This window comes from Botryllus schlosseri, chromosome 12 (assembly GCF_051294905.1).
Source record: "Botryllus schlosseri isolate E-star chromosome 12, Bs_hap1, whole genome shotgun sequence".
In the NCBI taxonomy this organism is placed as follows: domain Eukaryota; kingdom Metazoa; phylum Chordata; class Ascidiacea; order Stolidobranchia; family Styelidae; genus Botryllus; species Botryllus schlosseri.
This window is the reverse complement of record NC_137247.1, coordinates 22,952,138-22,975,407: the sequence shown is the minus strand read 5'-3', so window position 1 is coordinate 22,975,407 and position 23,270 is coordinate 22,952,138. Positions and strand designations below refer to the sequence as shown.

Here is a 23,270-nt window from a genome sequence, read left to right as displayed (position 1 = left end):
AACTTGAATTCTTTCCAACCGGTAATCGTGAATTTCGCGCAGTTTGAAAATTTTGAATTTACCCAAAAACGAAAACAAAAAAAAAATCAAATTTTTTTGGTCAACCCCATGAAATTGTTGCGCTGTCTTCAAAAACGATGCAAAACAAATTTGACTCAATTCCAACCCGTAGAAGCGGAGTTATTTGAGTTTTTTTATGATAATTCTTGGATTATCCACCGATCAAGGATATTAATATAATATAGCTAATATTACATGTGTGTAGGCACAGGAAAAGGTGGTCACAATGCATGTACATGTATTACATCCTCGGGTTCTTGACGAAACAAAGGCAGCGGCATCCATCCGACCCTGTTTATATTCTGGCTCTTGACGGAGATGTAGATTTTCAACCGGAATCTCTCCTCACTCTCCTGGACAGAATGGATCGAAACCCGGAACGCGTGGGAGCGGCGTGCGGCAGAATCCACCCCGTGGGTGAGTTGATTGGTTGACAAGATTTATGCGACTCCACTAATGTTTGACTATCAGGCGCCGTAGATAACTATGGATCATGATGATTCGAGGTCTGTATCCAGTTAGATCAGACTGAATTCTGTCCGTGTTTAATGTGATAAAACCTGCCCAACGGAAAGCAAGGATTTTGCCAATTTGCACAGTTCTTATCCTTTTCGACAACAACTTCACCTCACCAGTTTTCAGTTTTTGGGTAGGCATAATAATAAGCCTAGAACACTCGCGTATTCATTTACTTGAAAGCACTTGTACTTGAGCATGAATTTACGACGTTACTTCCACTTGAGCAACATTCTACTTGACCATTTCACGTCGTCAACAAATTTCTAATACCTCCAGTAATGCAGTGGCGGGATAGCGCAGTGGCATAATCCGCGGCTGCAACACCAATGGGTGCGGGTTTGAGTCCGACTTCCGAATTTCGATATCTAAGTGTATGAGGTTTACCTAGGCTCCTCCTCGCGTCCTCATCCGCGTCAGCGGTGTCTTACAAAAGCCTAGAGGTGGGCCGTGCTTTAAGTCGGCAGTTACGAAGATAAAAAGAATATCGGCCTGGTGTAAATGACCATAGTAGTCGACAAACACCATGAATACCCCAAAGCCAACCAGCCTCCAGTAATGCATTGAACTTTGTTATCAAGTACTCTTTGAAATTGTGATGCAATGCAGAGATCATAGTCGAGTTCAAGTAGATAATAACTTAAACAAATACCAAGTCACTTATGCCGAGTGGCAATGAAGGGAGTCGCAATTTTTCGTTTACTCGACTTGACTCGTGCGATTTTCTTAAAATTAGAGAATGGGTCGACTCGACTTGAGTCACTTGGTGCATTGATTCGACTTGTACTCGAGTCATTGCGCAGTACTAGACCGAGTCATATCACTAGACCGAGTCATATCACTCGAGACATTCGGTGTGATTTGATTGAATCAACGTGTATCAGGACGGATACCTGAAAATACCCCGAGATAATGCCTTTATCAGTATGAATAAACATAAGTAGGCTATATTATAAATGCAACGATATCGATTTCCCTCAAGAGCTTCATAAAAATGACTTTAACCTGATTTGAAGTCGAATACGAACTGTAAACACTGTGACTTGGGCTCGGGTCTCAACACTATGACTCGGGCTCGAACGTTTGTTAATTGTTACAACTCGGACTTGACTCCGCAGTGAATTGACATTGACTCGACTTGACTCGAGTCAAAATTGTAAATGCAGAATAGACTTTTGACTCGGAACTAGGGTTGTAATGAATCGACTAGAGTCCGACTTAAGGAACGAATTTTTGGTGACTCGAATTGACTCGGGTCATTTTTTCAAATGAGAGAGAGAGAGAGTATTTATTTTCATCAAACCAAAATACATAACACACGACAGTGGTGGTGGTACAGAAAATATGCATGCACAGTATTCGGTATTAGATAGGAATGATCGATAAGACCGTGAAGGTCATCTAGTCTGATCACACCAGCATCAAACAGGTACACTTGACTCTAAACCAGGGGTTCTCAACTTCCCTCGTATAACGGGCCGCATTTTAACACCAAAAGACGCTGCGGGCCGCAGAACATTATCGCCATGTATTTGTGGGCTACTATTAAATTCAGGCTACTGTAGCCTATTTACCAGTCTTATACGGGTATTTAGTACATTGTTATGAATTAATGGAGAGCGTTCGTAAGTTTGCAGTTTTCTTTTTTGTGTGAGAATATCTATCTTCAAGTGGCGCAAGTAAATCCCTTCATGGAGCGTACATTGCATTCGTTGCCAAGTCGGTGTATGCAGTTATGCGCCCTTCAAATCCTACCACCAGAGAACCGAGCTCTCTGTTTCAATGTGTGAGCGAGTATATAATTACGGTAACTTTTTCGTCATAGAGGTCAAAACAATCAACAAACCAAACCAAACCAATCAACTCTTCTTTCCTTCCTTGGCTGGAGCCTTACACTAATAGTCACAGAAGTCAGATTTGTCAAGTTGATGCTTTTCACTGGTCCCCTTCCCACGTTTGCCCCATCAACATTTCCTCTGAAATATGCCCACTCTAATGAAACGCACCTGGATAATTAGCTATGCAATGTGTGTGTAGTCGGTGGATTCGTCCAATGCAAGGCTGAAGTAGTCTACGTGGCAACGTGTTTCAGAACATGCGGTAAAAGATCGACTGAGATCGCAGTTATTCTTTTGGTGACTGTTGAATCAGACAACTGTAGCTTCGAAGTTTGTCAGCTAATGTTGGACTTGCTGCTAAGTTCCGGAAACAGCGAATATTCGCAGAGTACGTTAAAGTTTTATTGAAGTCACACCTCCTCTAGCAGATTCTTGGGTTTAGCTATATTCCAAGCAATTTTGAACAATGCGTCTGTCACGTCGTCGGCAATTGTAAAAATACATCGAAATATGGATTGCTGGGCTTGAAACCTATGGCTAGCAACGTTTGCTCTACGATCAGGCGATATGTATAACTCCAGCAGAAACTATCGTGCTGTCATTTCAAGCTTCTACGCTTCGTTACAACAACTGTTCGTCGACAAATGTGACACATCGGTCTTCCATAATAATACCGTGTCAATAGTTATTGCGTTCACATTGAAAGATGTCGCGGGCCGCAAAATAATCGTCTGCGGGCCGCGGGCTGAGAACCCCTGCTCTAAACAGTCTGGCTGTAAAAAATGTAACAGTAGTTAAAAAAAAATAGAAGAAAAATCAAACTATGGTAGCAAATGATCAATGAAGCAATGTTTGGGCGAGGCAGGGCAACAGTGTTAGTGTAACGATAAGAGGTGATCACGTAGGGCTTTTTTGAATCTATTATAGGGCAATTCACGGATATGTGGTGGTAATGCATTCCAGATGATAGGTCCCGAGTAGTCTATGGACCTCTTAGTTAAGTTGCTATTGGGTGGGGGTAAGTAGATATTTCCTTTAGACGAGGATCTCGTGTAATGGGAGTGGACATTTTTAGCAGGCATGAAAAAGTCATCAAACACAGTGCGTAAAATGCGTAAAATAAGCTCTACAGTACTGTAGTCAATTTGTGCGATTACTCGACTTGTAGTCGAGTCATTCTGCATGACTCGAACCAAGTGATATGACTCGAGACTAGGACGGCCAAGACATACACTTCGTTGTAACTTCGAGGAATATGAATGTCGCCACAAAATTGGTATTTCGTCGTTCAGTCCGGCGAACAATGAGAATCCGAAACTGTTTCGAGAAAACTTACCCGATTCCCGTCAGGTTAAAATCTTAAACCTGTAGGGGAGACCGGGGACAAATGTAATACGGAGCAACTGTAACAATCGTCATCACCGCTAGTAGGATGAAGAAATCGCCTTCATATTTTAAGTGCACATGTGGTAGTTATGTTTTCTAATATACCTGAAGTTATACGTTGAGCTAAGACGCGAAACCCCGGAATTATTTCAAAAAAACGAAATTTTGGACCCTTGAGTAAATATTTTCTGATTTGAAATAATTTGTTCTGAATAATAAAACCTCAATGGGTTGCAATGCAATACATGTAGCTGGAACAATGTTACCATAGTCTGCCGTGATGATAGGGAAACTAGGACTCGCGTCGCCGGGAATGCACCATCCTGAGACATTAATCATGGTCGAGCGTGTCAGGGGCAATTGTAACACTCTGTTACTTTTGACCCCTTACAATATCTTTTCAATGCTGAATATATGTGTTCATACGTTGGTATAACCATTTATCTACTGCAGATAAATCTTGCAACAGCTAGAAGTTAAATATCACAACAGACTCTATACTTGGTCATACCAATTCTACCATGATACTCTGTCGGAACGGCCATACAGAAGTGGTGATGCGAATCTTAGGGTCGGGTTATTTCCGTGATTCTACTACCCTATCTCGTGTTGATCGACTTTTGTTGTGTCGACCTTCAATGGTCACTTAAGAACTTGCCCGTGACTGAATCCTCATCCCCTGACTTTGAGCATGGCCCACTTACATTTTGTCGTCTGGTGTGAACAATTTATTTTAATTTTGTACGGAACAGAAGAATACCATTAGCTTTGATGCCACACAATATTGTGTCCTCGTTTTGCTACACTATCATCGGCCCATTCAACAAAGATATTTTAGCCAGGTCGGTTTTGCACCTTCACTGGTGACCGAATGCCCAACCAATTATCCACTCTGAACTACAGCACCTTGTTAGAAGAGGCCGAATATGTGTAGGGAGATGATGGAATGAATGTGTTTCGTGTACACTTTGAGCTCATGCAGAAGGCACGAAGGCGTAGCCTGGAAGCGTTCAAACTTCTCTTTTTTAGTTTAATTCAATAGTACAATTTGTGCTCCCGTTATCGTTGTTCATTTCGTTTGTTTTTAGTTATAAATAACACTGTTACAATTGCCCCGCATGGGCGTTACAATTGCCCAGGGGTACGGGGCGATTGTAACATTTGAGCGACGATTTTCGCGACCCAAAATTTCCATGATTGATTATTGATTGAGTTCCATTTTTTTTTTAATCAACTATCGAGTTGTTGGCTTCTTTTATATAAAAGTTTGGAAATGAAATATCCACGAGAAAACAGGTAATGTTCGAAAATACAAAAACTGTTACAATTGTCCCCGGTCTCCCCTGCATCTCTTTTATCAGGCAGCGGACCGGTGGCGTGGTTTCAGAAATTCGAATACGCGGTCGGACATTGGCTGCAGAAAACTGCGGAGCACGTCCTCGGGTGCGTTCTGTGTAGTCCCGGATGTTTCAGCTTGTTCAGCGGGCAAGCATTAATGGATGATAACATCATGAAAAGATACACGTCTGAAGCCAAGCAAGCTAGGCATCACATTCAATGGGATCAAGGTATAGATTGGAGTATTCGATTGCATTAAGCTTAGTCATTTGCGGATATGCAATCAAGGTACACAATCAATTAAATTAATAAAGTGAAAAGGAATGAAATGTAAACGTCATTGCCAGTTGTTCTCATAGTTGATTAAAACCTGAATTAGTATAGCTGATATATTACAAGCCGTGCTTCCCGTTCAGGTGAAGACCGTTGGCTTTGCACTCTTCTATTGAAAAAAGGCTACAAGATCGAATACTGCGCGCTTTCAGACTCATTTACGTTTTGCCCGGAAGAATTCAAAGAGTTTTACAATCAACGAAGGTAATTGGAAGCAGCCTTATTTTTTCTCTTTCGAAATTTGAAAACACAACCACCTATATCAAGTTGGAAATATATGATATTGTTAGCGGAGGAGGCCGACGTAGTCACTGTTCGCAATCAATTACAAATCGAAGTAGGCCTATCGTTTTTCAAGTAAAAGTGTAAGTAATTTCGGCCTAGATATACCTTATATAATGTTGAGTGGAAGGGAGGTAGTCGATAAACATAACTCGTTGGGTTAGTAGTGCAAGCAGGCCAAACGTGGCCTATAGGCCTACTCTAGTACTTCGACGAAGTAAAATCACTTGACTGTTACGTGAAACTCTTGGGCGATATCGAAGACCTCGGATTCACAATATACTGATTTTTCTCATTCTAAACATGTTTATTAAAACAGATAAAGATAGTGTCTGGCCCGTTTAGAGAAGATGATCAGAGTCATCGCTGGTACTAAACTAGAAGTATAAGTAACGTCGTAAAGTTGAAGTAGCGCTTTTCAAGTAGCCTATGCGAAAATAAAAGTATTCTATTGACCTAGTTTTGACTAAAAATGAGATTTTAAGTACAGGCCGTCTGTAATCTAAAATGTAAAATTTTGTTCGATTATGTCTGGTCAGACTTGGTGATATACGGGCCACCCTAGATTCATGTGTGACGTCACATTTGTTACAGGCGGTGGGTCCCGTCTACTATGGCGAACATTTTTGAGATCTTGGAGAACGCGTCACTCGCTAGGAAACACAACAAATACATTTCGCTGGGATACATCGCTTATCAGGTGAGCACACTAGCCTGAGACCGAGTATCTTGTTACTGAGTAGTTTCACATGCGGAGGTGGTCTGTAACGCATTACTTGTACAATTCAGGAGAGCGCGTGTAGTTTTGCCAACCTGCATTGCTCACTCAAGTGCGTATCTTTACTGGCTACTACCACATCTACATAAAACCTGATTATTACAAACTAATTTACTTTATCACTATGTATTTTTACAAGTGCAAAGTATATATAGGATACTTTTGCGTGTAATAGCATCTGCAACACGGTACGGAAGATATTTTCAAATAATCAACTTATTTCTTGTATATTGAGATCAGTGGTTATCAACCGCTGTCCCCCGAAACACAGGGGTGCCGATTGGATTATACGCATGGGATGCCACGATACAATAAAATCAATAGATTTTTTTAAATGCCTGCTTGTGCGGGACCGTAATTAATGGGCATTTCAGTGTACGGGTGATCTACACCGTGTGACTTCAGCATGGTTTGAAATGTACACTGTACAGTTACGGTCCCTAAATTATCGAAGTCTTCAGTTCCACCAGTAAATATATTCACTTGAACTGAGATAGGATAGAAGATTGATTTTAATACATACAAGTCCCAATATTATTGACCGAATTGTTCATTCACTAACTATCAGAATTGTGTTGAACATCCTATAGGCGTTCAGGACCAATATTGAGGCCTGGCAATGTTTAGTTTCTGTCCTGGGTAGTGCTAGAGCAGTGGTTCCCAACCTTTTTCGACCCATCGCCCCCTTTTCAAGGTCAACACCGATCATCGCCCCACAAATTTTGTGTACCGAAAATTGGGCATACAAACTGTAATCACCGGCGGGTTGACTAGAAAATAAAAAATAAAAAAGGTCAAATTTGCGGCTCGATGTCTAATTTGACACACCTTTGTAATTAAATTTCCGTGGGTTGACAAAAAAAAAAAAAAGGTCAGCCGTTTTGACGCGTCATCGCCCCCCTATCGCCCCCTTCGCTATTTTCGCCCCCCGTCGCCCCCTTGGTCCATTTTCGCCCCCCTGTCGCCCCTTCGTCATTTTCGCCCCCCTGGACCGCCAAATCGCCCCCTGGGGGGCGATATCGCCCACGTTGGGAACCACTGTGCTAGAGTGTCGCGAAATATTTCCCCTTCCAAAGCGTGTCAATAGGTCACAAAGGTTGCGAACATCTGCATTAAATAACTAGAGCTTGTGACATCGGGAATTGCCACCACCGAATAACTGTCAAGAGAATCCGGCCTCTTGGCCCCATCAATTTTTTATGTACTTACTTGAGTTGTTATCGTGACTTGTAGTATCAAGTATTGTAGTATTGAGTAGTTATCATGCCACGTAGCGCTCACTGCTCACATGCCTTTAAATCAATATTTTTACATTTGAATCCGTAATATTTACGGCGTTAGCTCTACTTCAACCTGAGCACCAGCTCTGACCGCCTGACTACCTCTGTTGACAGGGAGGACTTATGATGTCATCTCTTCTTGGACCGGCCACGGTTGTCCTGGTGATACAAGGCGCATTTCAATACGTTTTTCGGATGGACCCTTTCGGCTCCCTCCTGTTGGCTGTGGTCCCTATCTTCGTTTACGTCATCCTTTGTTACACGACAAAGCAGGACTTCCAAGTAGGGGTGGCCGCGATACTGACGATCATCTACGCGCTCGTGATGATGGCTGTTCTGGTCGGAATTGTCGGCCAGATGAGCGACAGTGAGTTGGTGTGCGCTATGTGCGCGAAAATTCATAGTAATATCTAACTTATTCGTGTCAGACTGGCACAAACCACTGGATTTTCCACGTGCGCAATTCGAACTATATCCAAAGCTACTCACTTTTCGAAACTCGCGAATATAACTAGAACTAGAGATAATCCCGTTTCAAAACTCGTTTCTAGAACTTGAACTAATCCCTTTTTAAAACTAGCAACTAGAACTAACGATCTTTAAAAATGCCAACTTACTAACTGAAAGATAATTAAAAAGATCCAATTTTGAACCACATGAACATCAGTACAAGATTGAAATAATGGGGGTATGGACCCCAGCAATCCACCCTTGGGTGATCCTTTTTTTAGTAGAAATGTCTCTGAGCTAGCAACCACTGCAAGAACATCACACAACAGTAAACGGGTATTTCGATTCACGCTAAACCACGACATGTATTTTAACATTGTTCGGAAACTATATCTATATTTGCAACTTGATCTACTTGTTTTTAATAAAAAACTAGACTTGTACAAACTACCAACCTTATTAGTTGAAGATCAGGTAACTATTGACTTTTTGAGTAGGTCTACTTCTTATTGTACTTGCGAGATTTGAAAAGTGATAAGTAGGGCAACTTTTTGCAACTTTTGCAATTTTTGTTACAGCTTCCGAAATACTCGTAAGATATGTAGAATGCTGTTTTAAGCTGTTTGAAGGAATCTTATAGTGCAACTTTCGTCCATTTTTTCATGCAACTTTCTGCAACATTTTGAAACTTTCTCGATTTTTCATGAAAGTATTTTCGATTTTGGTGAAGTACACGGCCAAATCCGACTGAAACACCGAAAATCAGCACCGAAGTAACGCTTTTACGGGTATTTCTGGAGCTGAGCCGGAAAATTGACCTTTTTTTTAGTCAATCTGGGAAGTTGACCTTTTTTTTAGTCAACCGAGCAAAATGTGGTCAAACTGCAACTTCTGCAACTTTTTTCAAAAATAAATGCAAATTTCCACGGATTTAACTGCAACAAAAACTTGCCCTAGTGATAAGTTCTATGCGTCTAGTTGCAACCCAGTTGCATGAACAAGTCAACCAGGCGTCAGAGACGTTAGTTCTCCGACTATCTATACCACCATGATTGTACTATGAAAAAATTGCCTAGTGTCCCAGGCAACTTGAATGTATATTAAGAAATGCGATTGACATCGGCAACGATTGCATGAAAGTTTCCAGCATCAAAATACAGCTATGAAAATCGTAACGTTACTTTCTTACCCACACACCAGTACACCAATAAATCTGGCAGAGAAAATTAGGATTACTATAGTCATTACCTAGTATAGTATAAAACTTGCCAAATGAAATGGCATGGTGCAATAAGCTATTCGCAGTTGTCCGCAAAATTTTCAATTATACATGCATAGCTTACATAGCTGGTTCGTGGTACAGAACTTGAATATAGCTTTCAATACAACATCCAATGTAGCAGTATATTTATTAAACTCGAAGACTTTTCGGGTGCCTCTTTTAGCATAGCTTACATACATGGCATGCTGTGACGTTTTCATATCTGACCTGTTTGCGCAGCGCTGTGGAATCCCAACTCTATGTTCATGATTGCGATGGTGTCAATGTACGCGTTTACCGGACTAATACACCCAACGGAGGTGTCGTGTCTCCTACATGGCGTCTTGTATTACCTTTGCGTGCCTTCCGCGTTCATACTGCTGATGGTGTACAGTCTGTGCAACATGAACAACGTGTCGTGGGGCACGCGCGAAGTCAAGACCGAGGAAGACCTCAGGAGAGAAAAGGAGGAAGAAGAGCGGAGAAAAGAAGAGAAAGAGAAGAAAAAGGTTAGATGGTATCCTCGCTTACATCGCCTATTGTAAGCATCCATAATGGTACAACTAGATGCAAGCAGATTCAGGAAAAATTTCAATTCTACGAACCATCTGTTTCTTCTTGTTTTAATTAGAGTCCGATATCGCATTTTACAGTCAATACCGAAGAATCCGATGTCTAGCATCTAAATCGATAAAATCCGATATGTTTAGCCGATATTCAATAGACAGTGCACAGTTTTTGACGCCCACTCAAAACTTCATTGTCGGCTATTTATTAGAACAACGTTACAGATCTCGCTATGCTTGGGCACGAATTAAACTGCGAAGGTTTCATTTAGACGAGATAAGGCATAACTGGTTAGTAATGAAGTACTTCCACTTAATCAGAGTACTAAAATAGGATTTGCCCACTCGAACCAATTACTCGAGTGTTTATGATTTTAGACAACTTACCTTCATTATGTGCACAAACGTGCAAACTATCCGGGCGTGCGAAGATTTTTTTGTGGAAAAAATTCGGCATATACTACACACTTATTTAAATGTCAGTCGGATGATTTGGCTCCTAAAATTATACCCTGTGCTACCAACGCTGGGGTCGCGACTTATAGCATACTCTAGTCTAGAGCCTTTGCATCGTGTATCAGTAGGGTTGTTCAAAAATTATGTTTTTTAACGAATATATCTGGCTAGTCTATAAAACTGCTAGGTTTGCTAAAAATGCCGTTAAAAACTTTTGTTACGGTTTTATCGGTATGGGTTCTAGTCAAAATACAATAACCCGATCTGCGTAAGGACTGCTACAGTGGATGTTGTTCATACTCCGTTATATAGTAAGGATGATCCTAGGCTGCTATTATATCCCCGTAGCGCGAAAAGTTGGAGAAAGAGAATGAAGAGGGCAAAGGTATTCGTCGCTATACTTCGGACATCCACGCCAGCAGCGAAGACGGATATTCGTGCGGTTGCGGCGATTTCTGCAAGATCACATGCTGCTTCAGACAGAGAACGGACAAACTGACAACGAACGCCAATCAGCGTCACAGGCACAGAAAACAAACCACTTTTGGTTAGATTCCTGAAATTATGCGGTAGACGACGCCCAACTTGTGCGTACTAAGTACCGAATTATCAAACTCGAAATTAAAAATAGAACTGGCACTACTCACGTTTTAATAGATCTTATAATATTGATCGAAAGGGGAATATAACCCACTATCATCCATCCCAACCAGGCTTGGCACACAAAGCCCCAGTTGCTGAGCGCCATGATACCCCATACCCACCAAACACCACCAACTACTCACGTTTTAAATTCCGCACCCAGAACTAAAAATAAAACTAGAACAACTCACTTTTCAAAATACGCAATCACAGCTAGAACTAAAATTACTCATTTTTTCTAATCCACAACTACAACTAGAAATAGAAGCATAACCGCTTATTTTCTGAACTCTGCAATTAAAGCTACTCACTCTTCAAAACTAGCAACTACACCTAGAATTAAACACTTTTCAAAATCCACAACTAGAAGTAGGACTACTCACATTTAAAAATCCGTAACTAGAACTAGAACTAGAAGTAAAAGCAGAACGGCTCACTTTTTGATAGCGGCAACTAGAACCAGAAATACTCACTATTCAAAACTAACAATTAGGGCTAGAGCTAAAACTACTCTTTTTTCAAAATCCGCAACAAAAACTGGAACTACTCACTTATTGCAATCCACCACTGAGACAAGAACGATAACTAGACCTGCCCACTTTTCGAAATCCGCAACTAGAACTAGAACTACAAGTAGAACTGTCCACTTCTTGAAATCATCAACTAGAAGTAGAACTACTCACTCTTCAAGAACTCGCAATAATAACTAGAACCACCCACTTTATGAAATCCACAACTAGAACTACAACTGCAAGTAGAACTATTTACTTCTTGAAATCGTCCACTAGAAGTGAAACTACTCACTCTTCAAGAAGTCGCAACTAGAACTAGAACTAGAACCAGAACTACTGATGGATTTTCAAATCTAGCTACTGGAACTATACCTACTTACTTTTCAAAATCCGCAACCAGAACCAGAACTACCCAGTTTTTAAATCCGCAACTAAAACAAGAACTACCCACTTTCAACACTCGCAACTGGAACTACAACTATAACTAATTTTCAGTAGTTTGTATGAATGAAGTCAAGCCACCTTTTTTCGGCGAGTAGACCTGACTCAAGTCAAAACTATAAAAGTAAGATTGACTTGTGAGTGATTTTGTGACTTGTTTATAACTCTGCAATGACCCCCTTTGACATCGGAGATGGTCAGTAGCGAAGTACCTTCACTTTCGAAATACCCAAGTAGTTTTAATCTCTACTTGCAGTAGTTGCTCATGCGAATCTAATTTTCGCTACTACTATTAAAAAAAACCACAAAGTACGGTTTACTTGTGACTCGGTTCCAACTCCGTTGACGACGGACACTTTCTTTGTAGCTCCCCGAGGGGGCGCGGAGAATGAACTATCTGTAGAAAAAATGAAGCAGAACAAAAACTTGAAGACTGTTGGGGACTTACGGCGAATGCAGTAAGTCACATTTAGAAGGGAATGGAACAGGAATGCAAAGAAACTTACAAAAATTTGTTCTCAGAGGAGGGGATCTGGTCGGGAATCGATTGAGAGAAAGACTCGGAAAAGTGCGTCGTAATAGATGGATCCAAATCTTTTGTTTGGTGACAATCACTTCAGGTTGGAGGTGGTTCAAGTTGAAGTAGTCATAGGTCCTGCCCAAGTAGAAGTAGAAGTAACACCTAGCCTATAAACTTAAAAGTGGGAATAGCAATTTTAAAGAAATATAAAAACTAGTACGAGTACTTTGCTAGAAAATGAAAGGCCTGAAAATTACTGAAATAAGCACTTTTGAAGAGTATATTTGGTCGAGTGGTTTCATGACTCTAAGGATCAGTCAAATCACGAATAGGTGTGACTTTTGATTATTTAAAATTAAGTTATCATGATAGAGGTCTAGTCGTGACAATATCACTTACTAAACTGAAGCAAACCTATCCCAATTACTAACTACTTATAAAATCCCGCTTGACAGCGGGTGTATTTACGCGTAAAACTATTCGAAGTGGAAGTATTCTGAAAGTATAACCACTTGACTAAGTACTACAAGTACTCGCAAACAGTCGAAATAGATCAGTTCTGACTTTCTCTGCATTTTCCTCTAATGTTTGAAGTATATGAGCTAAGTGACTAAATCCTGGCTAAATGCCAGAATCCTGTCATTGTAAAGTCACACCACCACTAAATTATCCTCTGGATTTCAAAACGTAGAATGTAGCTCGGCCTAAACCTGTTCAAATTGATAAATGCGACAGCTCGGTAACCAGTGAATGCAGGCAAAACCGACTGAAGTAACTGGAAAAATAAGCATTTCACTACTGTTCGCACCTATACTTTTGATTCAGGTCACCGGCGATTCCGAGGAAACAAGGTGATTATCTATTTTCAATCTTCCGTGAATCATTGCATCGCAAAACCTGCTTGCTTTTGCTATGTCCAGCATGACGCTAGAGGAGGTTCGGAGGCATGCAGAAGAGGAGGAAAGCGTGCGCTGGATAACCCTCGGCAAACTGGGAAACGGAAAACTGCGGTTCGTGATCGAGTTTGAGTTGTTTTGGCTTCAACTCAGATATAATTTGACGACTATATGATTCAAGTTGCCTTTATACCAATTAGAGTCAACAAATCAATTCTAATCTAAATTGTGAAATGTTCCTATGCCCTCATTGTATTTCTCATCTAATTTTATTCTTTCGTGAAAATGTTACAGGAGAACTGTGCAGTGCGACGCGAGCCACGCTCGGTGTGCCGACATTCTTCATTCTAGTGCTTATGAGAATTAACTCTGCTTTGATACAAACTTAACTCGATTTTACTGTATTTCTTTATAGCTAGGATTTGAATTCAGTAATTCTGATATTATTTTAACTTGAAAAAGAAACTGTGGTTGTAATTCTAATTGTAATCATATTTGAATCAAAAATGTGTTACTCTAATTTTCATTCTAATCAAATTGGGAAAATTCTGTATAGATATAATTCTTATTCTACTCTATTTTGTAAAGAAATGCCCACATTTACCGCTAATTCTAGCCTCACTTGAAAAAGCTGGTGGTGCATTTGAAATTTCAGAGACATAGAGATGGACGAATGGGTTTTCTGGACGGAAATGATCAAAGAATATTTGGAACCCATCATCGCGAATAAGGTAGTTTCAGTTTTGTCTTTGTTCAATTCGAATCCTGAGCATTGGTTAAAGCAGTGGTTCCCAACGTGGGCGATTTGGCTGTCTAGGGGGGCGATGGCGCGTTAAGACGGCTATATTGTAGTCGGGACCGTAACTACCGCACCCCAAACCCCCCAATTGGGGGTAGGGGGCCCAAACTCGAGGGAGGCCTAAATTACTTCGTGAATTAACATAAATTGTAGAGTAATTTCTTAGTAATTCATGCAACTTTTTCAAAAAAAATTCGCGCGATTTTATATTTTCATATATCTTGACTCTGGGATACCCGTCCCCCAACAAAATTACGCAGGATTTATGGAAATGTGAGACTTCGATGTCAGACATTACTGCGCCACGACGCACTAAGACATATGAAGTTAGAGGCCGTGCAACATGCGACTCCGAGAAGTGTGCCAGAACGATCAGCAGCGAGAAGACCTTGGCCGAAAAGGAATATTCTTGTGCTGACCGAAAACTTCGATATATATACATATATGTTTAATTGTCCATAGGTGCCTCAATGGCTGGCTTCGAATGTTCCTGCCCTGGCGACCTTAACCCTACAGGACAAATGCCATCCCGCAAAGAAAAATATTATTTACCAATTTGAAATCATGTGCGTCTTTTAGTTTGGTACGTTTTGACGAGTTCCATACCTTCTGACATAGCAGATATAGGAAGTCACGAGATAGCAACATGTAAAGAAGTCAATATAAGAACGATTCCGCCTAATTTCGTGGCCAAAGCGAACAACGTGATGGGGGTCGGTTTATCACCCAATGGGAGCCCAAGACCAACGTTTATTTTGGGGGCCTGACGAAGTGTTGTTTCGTTCCTGCCAACGGGTATACGCCTGAAGATGTTTAAATATTATTTCGGGGTGTCCTACCTTTTCCAACACACCACACTCAGCTCTACCGGTAAATCTGACTACGTGAGCAGAAAGAGGATGAAAAAATTGATAGCAATGTATATGCAATTCCCGACCATATTGACCGATTCAAACATGAATTATATAAATTTGTGGCACTTCGCGCGTTTAGGCGAAATACGGTGACTCACCAAACAGTACATGAAATAGGGTATAGCTGATATGTAGCGAAAAAAAGCTCACTGGCTGACAGGGGGTCTGAGGTGGTTTATCACACTATGGGGACAAAGACCAACGTTTTAGGGGGTGACGAAGTGCTGTATTTCGGTTACCAATATTTGGGGGGCGATGATCGGTGTGGAGCTTCAAAAGGGGGCGATGAGTCGAAAAAGGTTGGGAACCACTGGGTTAAAGCAAAACTGGACGGCGGAAATGGGGCGTATTTACGTAGTGGCGGAGTGATTGCTAAACATTTCTTTATTTGAGTGTCATTTCTTGCGAAAAATGATACAGCCCCACCGCCGCATCAAATTTTCACTAGGTAGATGTAGCGAATTCGAAGGCATGTCAACACTAATTCTAGCGGAATGAATTTCTGAAAAGTATTCGAGTGGTTTCAAAAGCATACTTTCGAAAGGTAATCGGCTGCAGAAAAGAGGTCGCGATCGTCGAATCATAGCTGGCTAGCCAATGAAAAGCCCTGGTTATGTGATTAATAGTCTTCTCGCCGTTTTATGGTCGGTGACACACCCATTCTTGGGCAGTTACTTTCAAGCTCTTTGCCCGAAATCTTAACGGCTTTCCCGTGAGTTCTTTGAGGCTCATTGTAGTTTTTTATCAATAATCTATAGAATGAGACACTAAAATAGGGCATTTTCAAAGACTTTCCAAATTTTGGGCAACCCTAATATGCATACTTGAAGCACTGCCCACTTGACTCCGTTTACGCGGATTAAGGCGAGGAGGAGCCTACATACACCTCCTCTACTTGACAAGGAATGCTTGAGTCGACTTTGATACAGGAACTGTTACACAATATTCTCGTGACAATTTCGTCCACAAAAGCAATGCATGCATATCCAAAATCTATATTTTCAAAATCCTACGTGCCCAATGTTAATAGTTTAGCCGAAAAACTATTCAGTCCAAATGAAGTAGGCCCATGTGTAAAGTGCTGGAATGCAAAAGCTACTTGATCTCTTTGGCAAAGTAGAAGCACTTTACATAATAAAAAGTAATAAAAGTAGGTAGTTCAGCCCAAAAAAGAGCGGAGTAGAAGAGGAAGTCATATAAGTAGACGAAAATAAATCTCTGACTTATTACCCCCTGACTTATAGCGCGTGATGTGATTCCAAGTAGTCAGCATTTCGAAATGAAACCTAAATGCCCCCTAAATTTCGAGCTCTTCATTCCAGGAAGCCCAGAAGAAAGTGGAAGAGGAACTGGTGGCGCTTAAGAATAAGATGACTGGCGCTTATTTCCTCATCAACAGCCTGTGGATCGTGCTCACGTTCTCCCTCACACTCGCGATCGACGACATCAACATCTCGTTTTATGACAGGAACGGGAATGAGATCGTGGTGAGTTATGCTTCGACATGATATGTAGAGACTACTGGCTTTTGAAAATGTCTGGTTAGAGCTAGAAGTATTCACTTCTCTAAATCCACTACTAGAACTAGAATTGTTCACTTTTCAAGATCCGCAAATAGGGCTAAAACTACTCACTTTCCAAACTACGCAACTAGAACTAGAGCTATAGTCGCTCTTGCAAATCCGCAACTTGCACTAGAGCTAGAACAACGCAAAAAAACAACTAATCGCTCACTCATCCGATTCTCACAGCTCCAGCCTCTCTCGTTTCTCTTCCTTCTCTTCTTTCTCGTGATTCTATTCGTCCAGTTCTTCACTATGTTGGCGCATCGCTGGTCCACCTTCGTGCATCTAATGGCAAAGACCTCGCTGTCAAAACACCACGCCAAGGTTGGTATCTTAATATGTTTTTTGCGTATATTTAAGCTGAATTGCTTCTCGAAGGTATGATAGGTAACTACATTATGCAATTGAATAGTGTATCGCTAGTGATATATACCCGAAGTCAGGTAATCGTAAGCAGCTGGTACAATTGATGGTATACAATGTTTATTCTAAGACTCTAGAAGTTGCTGTCGATTATACCTGAAATGTGTCAGCCGAAAATTGTCGGCTTCAATAAATTATGAATGCACCATTCGCTTATTTAACCATAAAGGAAATAATTAGCGACATATTTGGATCCGCTTAATTATGACACCGGATGACACGGACACTTTATATAAAATGATCGAGATCGATAAAGATTGCACCTAATAAATCCCCCGTTCATTTGGACTATTCTCCGCTTAATTCGGACACTGGTTCCGCCACCGCTATACTTGAACAGATACCGATAAAACCGATATCTATCACCGATAACCCCGATATAGCCTACTCATACGATTAAAAAAATACTGCATCTAGCTTATGCGCGTTTACAACACGCATGAGTCATTCTGTGAGTACTCAAGTAGTTTTTGACGACTTGCCCTAACCTGTAGGCACACGAAAAATTAGCGACATATTCAGTCCTGAGCAGTGGAGTAATCATAATCGTAGTGTCCCGCCCCCGTACATTTGTAAATACTGTAGTTGTTTCGCAAGTGCGTACGTTTGCCACCGGAAATCCCCACCGTCTAGGAACCACCGCTGTAACGCTTTTCAAATAATTGCTGGCTGCGTAATTTTAGAAGTGCGAAGCTATTTACCAGGTGCTTTTGATTACTTACCAAATAGATCAGTACTATCGGTATTGGCTCAAAATTCCGATGAAACATTTAAATGGAGTCATATAGATTTGGAGGACGGAACGCGATTTCAATCCTTTCTCTTCATGATTAGACTGCTCCGATAAAAGTTTCATCGCCTGAAGAGAAACTGGGGAGACCTCAATATCCTGGGATGGAGAATTTCGTGATACAAGAGTAAGATATTGTTTTGTTATTTTCCGGGAAGAAACATTCTCTGTAGCGGGTGTTTGCCGAATAATCGGTTATTCCGATTGCGTGAGACAGTCGTCGAATTTATTTGTACAGTAATAGTTTCGAGATTTCTTCTGTGGTTATAATCTCATGCGTTTTAGTTAGACATCATGATCGTAACTTTTTTGGCGCCGAGCTAAAATCAACAATTGTCGAAATGCCGTGATTTTCGCAAAGTACCCCGAATCCTAACTTATGGTAACGGCGTAGCTACCGCAATCGAGAGATATCTGATTGTAAGATTTCCAAGCTACGCAGGTTAATATTCTAGCGTAGGTTAAGTATTGATATCACCTGGATTAGGTGCGCACCAATCCGTGCTCATGAGGCTATTTATGTTCGTAGCTCAACACTAGATTATCGCGATGCGTATTTAGCACTATTTAGCACACAAGTACAAGTAGATATTTCAGAATAAGTAAGTGGTTATGTTCGTAGACTAACCCCACTTGTACGCAACGATTTTTCAGTAAGTAGTTATGTTTGTAGGCTACGTTTACTTCTATTTACTGTTTTCCATACAAATCTGCTTACTTTTATAACTTTAGATTTTGTGAAGTAAAGAGTAGTTCAAGGTTATGTTTGTATAACCTTGACGAGTGCGCGAAATTGAGATTATCATCGTTAATATAAGCCTATCTCAATGAAGTAGACTGAATTTACAGCTACAGAACGCGCTTATTAGCCCTTATCGTTATAACGCTGGGGGTCGCGTACATGCAGCGAAAGTGTTAGTATAATTATAGCCATGAGAATCGCGCGCCTGCGGCTACAGTTCGTTCGATTATTTTCGCCTTGGGATTCAAGTATATGCTACCAAGCTGTTACGACTTCGGAACGCGCACATGCGACTGATTTGGTGCCATATCTCCGAGCTTGAGAATCGCTTGCCAACGTCTAATGAAAATAAGTCGTAAAATGTGGACAATGCAGAAACCGTAACTTGGATCCCTCTACTGAATCGTGTGAAGGTGACTACGGGAATCGAACCTATAACCGAGAGCGAGATAGTCGCCTAATTCCTCTGCGATGACGTCATGAAACCTGGTTCAACGTTAAGTGAAATATGCGAGAATTCATATTCTCAAAAACTCGATAGTCATGATGATCCTACAACCTATCATTCAACGTTGATGAGTGTATTGCTCTAGTGCAGGGGTGGGCGAACTATTGCTCGCGGGCCGCATGCGGCCCGCAAGAGTCTAAAGAATCTTATTAAAATATTGATAAAATGCGTACCAAAAGTCGAATTATTGCAGGGACTTGTTAAACTTTTTCTTAGTATATTTCACCATGATAATTTTAAGGCACTGGTTCTCAAACTGAGGGGCGTGAAAGCATCTGAAGGGAGGCGCGAAGCTGATCTCAATTGAATTTTTTTCGCGCATTGCGCGATTTACATCCAATTGATGATTATTGCTCTGTATTTAGTCTGAATTTCATATCTAAAACAGTCGTAACCTTCCATGCCATCAAACTATTCGTTAGGCTTGCTAGCTTCCGGGTTGCGTATTGTGATATGGCGATAAGGGGGAACAACGGGACAACTGACAATCATCTCTATAGTTTTGACAAATTGGTTATTGTGCTACACCAGCCTATGAAATCTCGCCACTGTTTTTGACGCGTGTACGATATCATCAATAGCAATGTTTGTTTTGTTTTGAATAGGCATATTTTTTATCTCCATGTCGTCACTATATAGTCAAATATCAATATTTAGTTTGGTTTATAATCCCAATTTTATATGTAGTGGAATGGATTCAGATATTGAATGCGGCTCAAAAGTTTGCCCATCCCTGCTGTAGTGTTATCTGAGAGCTTATATTATCCACGAACATAGAGCGTTTAACTACGTTATTAGGGATTAATATTATCAAGTCGCATTCCGGTAATTAATTAGTGATGATGCATATATCTATGCGATATCGCAGTCTTCGTGAACATACATAGTCTGAAATACAAAAAAATCGTGTTTATCACGTGAAACTTGCGCAGAATCTGAATGATACCAACGTCCTTGTTTCTCGAAAGTGTACGCATTAATATTACCAAGTCGCATTAGTCCTAAATACACATAATAGAATATATAAAAAAAGTATTATCTAACGCAGGGGTGGGCAATTATTTTCCTCCGCGGGCCAAACGAGAAGTAGAAAATGCGTTCGCGGCCGAGTGAAAAAAAATTAGCTATATTTTCTAGCGTTTTTTAATTTTATCTCAAAATTGCATCGTTATTAATGCTGCTCTGTGAATGTGTTGATGTTTGGTAATGAGAGACGAGTGGCGGTAAATTATAAAATGATATATTTGTCGTCATGACTCGAAACAATGTTAAACATGATACATTTTTACCTCTATTTAGACCCCTATCCACGTTCTTCTATTAAGACACTAAAACAGTGGGTCTCAAAGTTTTTTAGGCACGCTTCCTTTTATGATAGTGAAAAAAATCGACCCCCTATCACGATATCACAAACAGTAAAAAGAGCAACAAGAATCATAGCAATCCCAACGGATGGTTTGATGGCAAGTAAGGTTATGGCTGATGATGAGAGAATTCTGAAATATCAATGGCGGACAATACACAGAGCCATAACTATAACACCGTTATCTTTGGGTAAATCGCGCGGAGCGCGAAAAAAATCTCGTTTAATTTCGGCTTTGTGCCCCTCTTCCGATGCTTTCACGCCCACAGTTCGAGAACCACTGCAATGTATATGGCATAATGCCATAATGTATATGGCATGGTACAGAGTTTATTGTCTCGATCGCTGTCTTCCGAGCAGTGCGCAGCACAAATAGCCTTGATGCGGCCCTATACGTAGGCCCCGCCTTGTTGTTACGCAAACCTTGTAGTTTTTCCGAAATTAGCCCTCCCTTGACCGAGTGTTTCGTGTTTTTGCCATAATTGAAATCCTTAATCTCTATGACATGCTCGGCAAAAACTAAAAAGGACGGGTTTACCCCTAACTCCAGTATACGAATATTCAGCGCTCTAACCTTCTTTGAATTTCAGCTCTCGGCTTTCTTTTTTTGACATGCCCAATTGCCCATGCATCCTTTATGCGTATTATATGATTAGGCATATAGTAATCGCGAGAACTGATTGAACAGACTTCAAAGTCAACGTATTTCCTGTTTAGTTGATTCAGCCTATGGTTTTAGTATACTCGTCAACATTCAAAAAGTAGTTTTAATGTTATAAATTCCAAGCAACGTCGCGCGGGCCGCACAGAATGGCTTCGCGGGCCGCATTTGGCCCGCGGGCCGCACTTTGCCCAGGTCTGATCTAACGTATAATGAATGTTATTTATTTCTCGGAAGCAAATTATTATCAATAGATAGTGCAAAATACGCATCGCGATAATCTAGTGTAAAGCGACGAACATAAATAGCAGCAGGGGCGGGGATTGGTGCGCACCAAATCCTGGTGATATCACTTCTAGGTTAGCAATCTATATTCTAATGATGCTATCCAACTTACCTTCATTGATGGGATGCTGTCGTGTCGATACAAAATACGACCTGAAGTTTAACGATTTCAGACGCGCTGCAGCCAAGGTATGCCTGTGGCTGGTGTTTCCATGATACTCAAAGGTTGACTGTGGCGTTGTAAGTTTCACATGTGATTCATATGAGGTCATAAATGAGTTTGGGTAGTCATTGTGACGTTAATGGCTCGTAATTCTGACTAGTACTCGTACCGGCCGGTACTCAAATTCAGTATTTGGGCGCAGTCATATACCGATAAAGCCCGTTTGTGTTCGAATACAAGCCTCAATATGAACATAAACATCATCATTTGACACCATTGAATCCCTGTCAATTTCTGATGCCATTTTACGCCTGAAAAACTTGAAATTACCCAATTTAATAACTTAATACTCACATATTGGCGTGAAGTCTGAGTTGTCGCAGTATGTGCACTGTCGCGGATTGTGCATCGTCATCGCTCTTACTCTATTGATGATAATCGTTTAACTACACGACAATATAAGCTACTGTTCCACACAGGTAGGCTAATCAAAGTAAATTGCTTACCTAGTCTTGATTTTGCAATTCATTACCACATGCCCCTTCTGAAATGAGCTTTAAATAGCATGGCAGATATCCCATATAGAAATACATTTTCTCGATTTCGCGAACATATAATGAGGATTCTGAGCATCGAAAGAGTTGGAACAAATCACCTGCACCAGTATATACCGTAACGCAGACAGCTACAAACTAATATATTCGAGTTTAGGATCTCACCATCGTCGAAATCAGCCAAATGTGATTTTGATGCCCTTTCCAGAGAACCTTCACGAAATGGGGGCGCGACATTTTCAAAATCACATCAAGATCGAGTCCAGTACGCGACCTCTGGTCCTGATGACTTCGATTTTTGATGTATGACGACACACTGGACATGGACGAACGATGAAGACCAAAATTGTCAGCATTTTGGAAGCCTGCGAAACCCTCGACATCTTATATTGTGTTTTATCACCAAGTTTACTGTGAATAGAAAGTTTACCCGATTTTATCCCAAGTGCTTCGTAGCAGTATGTTGTTGAATATTTATTATATTTCGTTTCTGCATAAGATTTTGTATTGAACTCGAGCTGTCCTAGATTAAGAAGAAACGTTGTAACAAGACTTTGAAGACCACATGATTTTCAGGACGGTTATAAAGTTGTTGTTTGTGGTATACATGATGCTTGTCGACTACTATGGTCATTTACACCAGGCCAATTCTCTTCATTTTTATTCTGTATCTGCCGACTTCTAGCAAGTCCTACTTGTAGGCTTTTTATAAGACACCGCTTAAACGGATGAAATGGCGAGAAGGAGCTTAGATAAACGTCCAACACTTAGGTTGCAATTCTGAAGTCTACTTCGGTCGTAATCGAACCCGCAGCCCGTAGATGTTGCAGCTGTTGAATATGCCACTACGCTATCTCGCCAGTCAAAAGGGGCAATTAGAAGTAGAAGTAGAACTAGAACTAACGCTACAATATATCTGAAACACAACAAACTGGATAAAATTCTGAA

The 23,270-nt window shown here is 40.8% G+C and overlaps 1 protein-coding gene across 1 annotated transcript in view; it reads left to right on the top strand.

The window, feature by feature from the left end:
• LOC145451943 (uncharacterized) overlaps nucleotides 1-22,820 on the top strand; it is a 42,412-nt gene extending 19,592 nt beyond the window's left edge. Inside the window, exons 17-32 of the mRNA XM_080330155.1 lie at nucleotides 266-477; nucleotides 5,162-5,368; nucleotides 5,555-5,675; nucleotides 6,348-6,453; nucleotides 7,926-8,178; nucleotides 9,763-10,031; nucleotides 10,893-11,091; nucleotides 12,507-12,597; nucleotides 12,662-12,707; nucleotides 13,485-13,510; nucleotides 13,580-13,669; nucleotides 14,211-14,286; nucleotides 16,591-16,755; nucleotides 17,020-17,157; nucleotides 18,091-18,173; nucleotides 22,531-22,820. Coding sequence (XP_080186281.1) covers nucleotides 266-477; nucleotides 5,162-5,368; nucleotides 5,555-5,675; nucleotides 6,348-6,453; nucleotides 7,926-8,178; nucleotides 9,763-10,031; nucleotides 10,893-11,091; nucleotides 12,507-12,597; nucleotides 12,662-12,707; nucleotides 13,485-13,510; nucleotides 13,580-13,669; nucleotides 14,211-14,286; nucleotides 16,591-16,755; nucleotides 17,020-17,157; nucleotides 18,091-18,173; nucleotides 22,531-22,624 — 2,176 coding nt within the window. The 3' untranslated portion in view covers nucleotides 22,625-22,820. The remainder of the gene's footprint in view (nucleotides 1-265; nucleotides 478-5,161; nucleotides 5,369-5,554; nucleotides 5,676-6,347; nucleotides 6,454-7,925; nucleotides 8,179-9,762; nucleotides 10,032-10,892; nucleotides 11,092-12,506; nucleotides 12,598-12,661; nucleotides 12,708-13,484; nucleotides 13,511-13,579; nucleotides 13,670-14,210; nucleotides 14,287-16,590; nucleotides 16,756-17,019; nucleotides 17,158-18,090; nucleotides 18,174-22,530) is intronic.
• The last annotated feature ends 450 nt before the right edge of the window (nucleotides 22,821-23,270 follow it).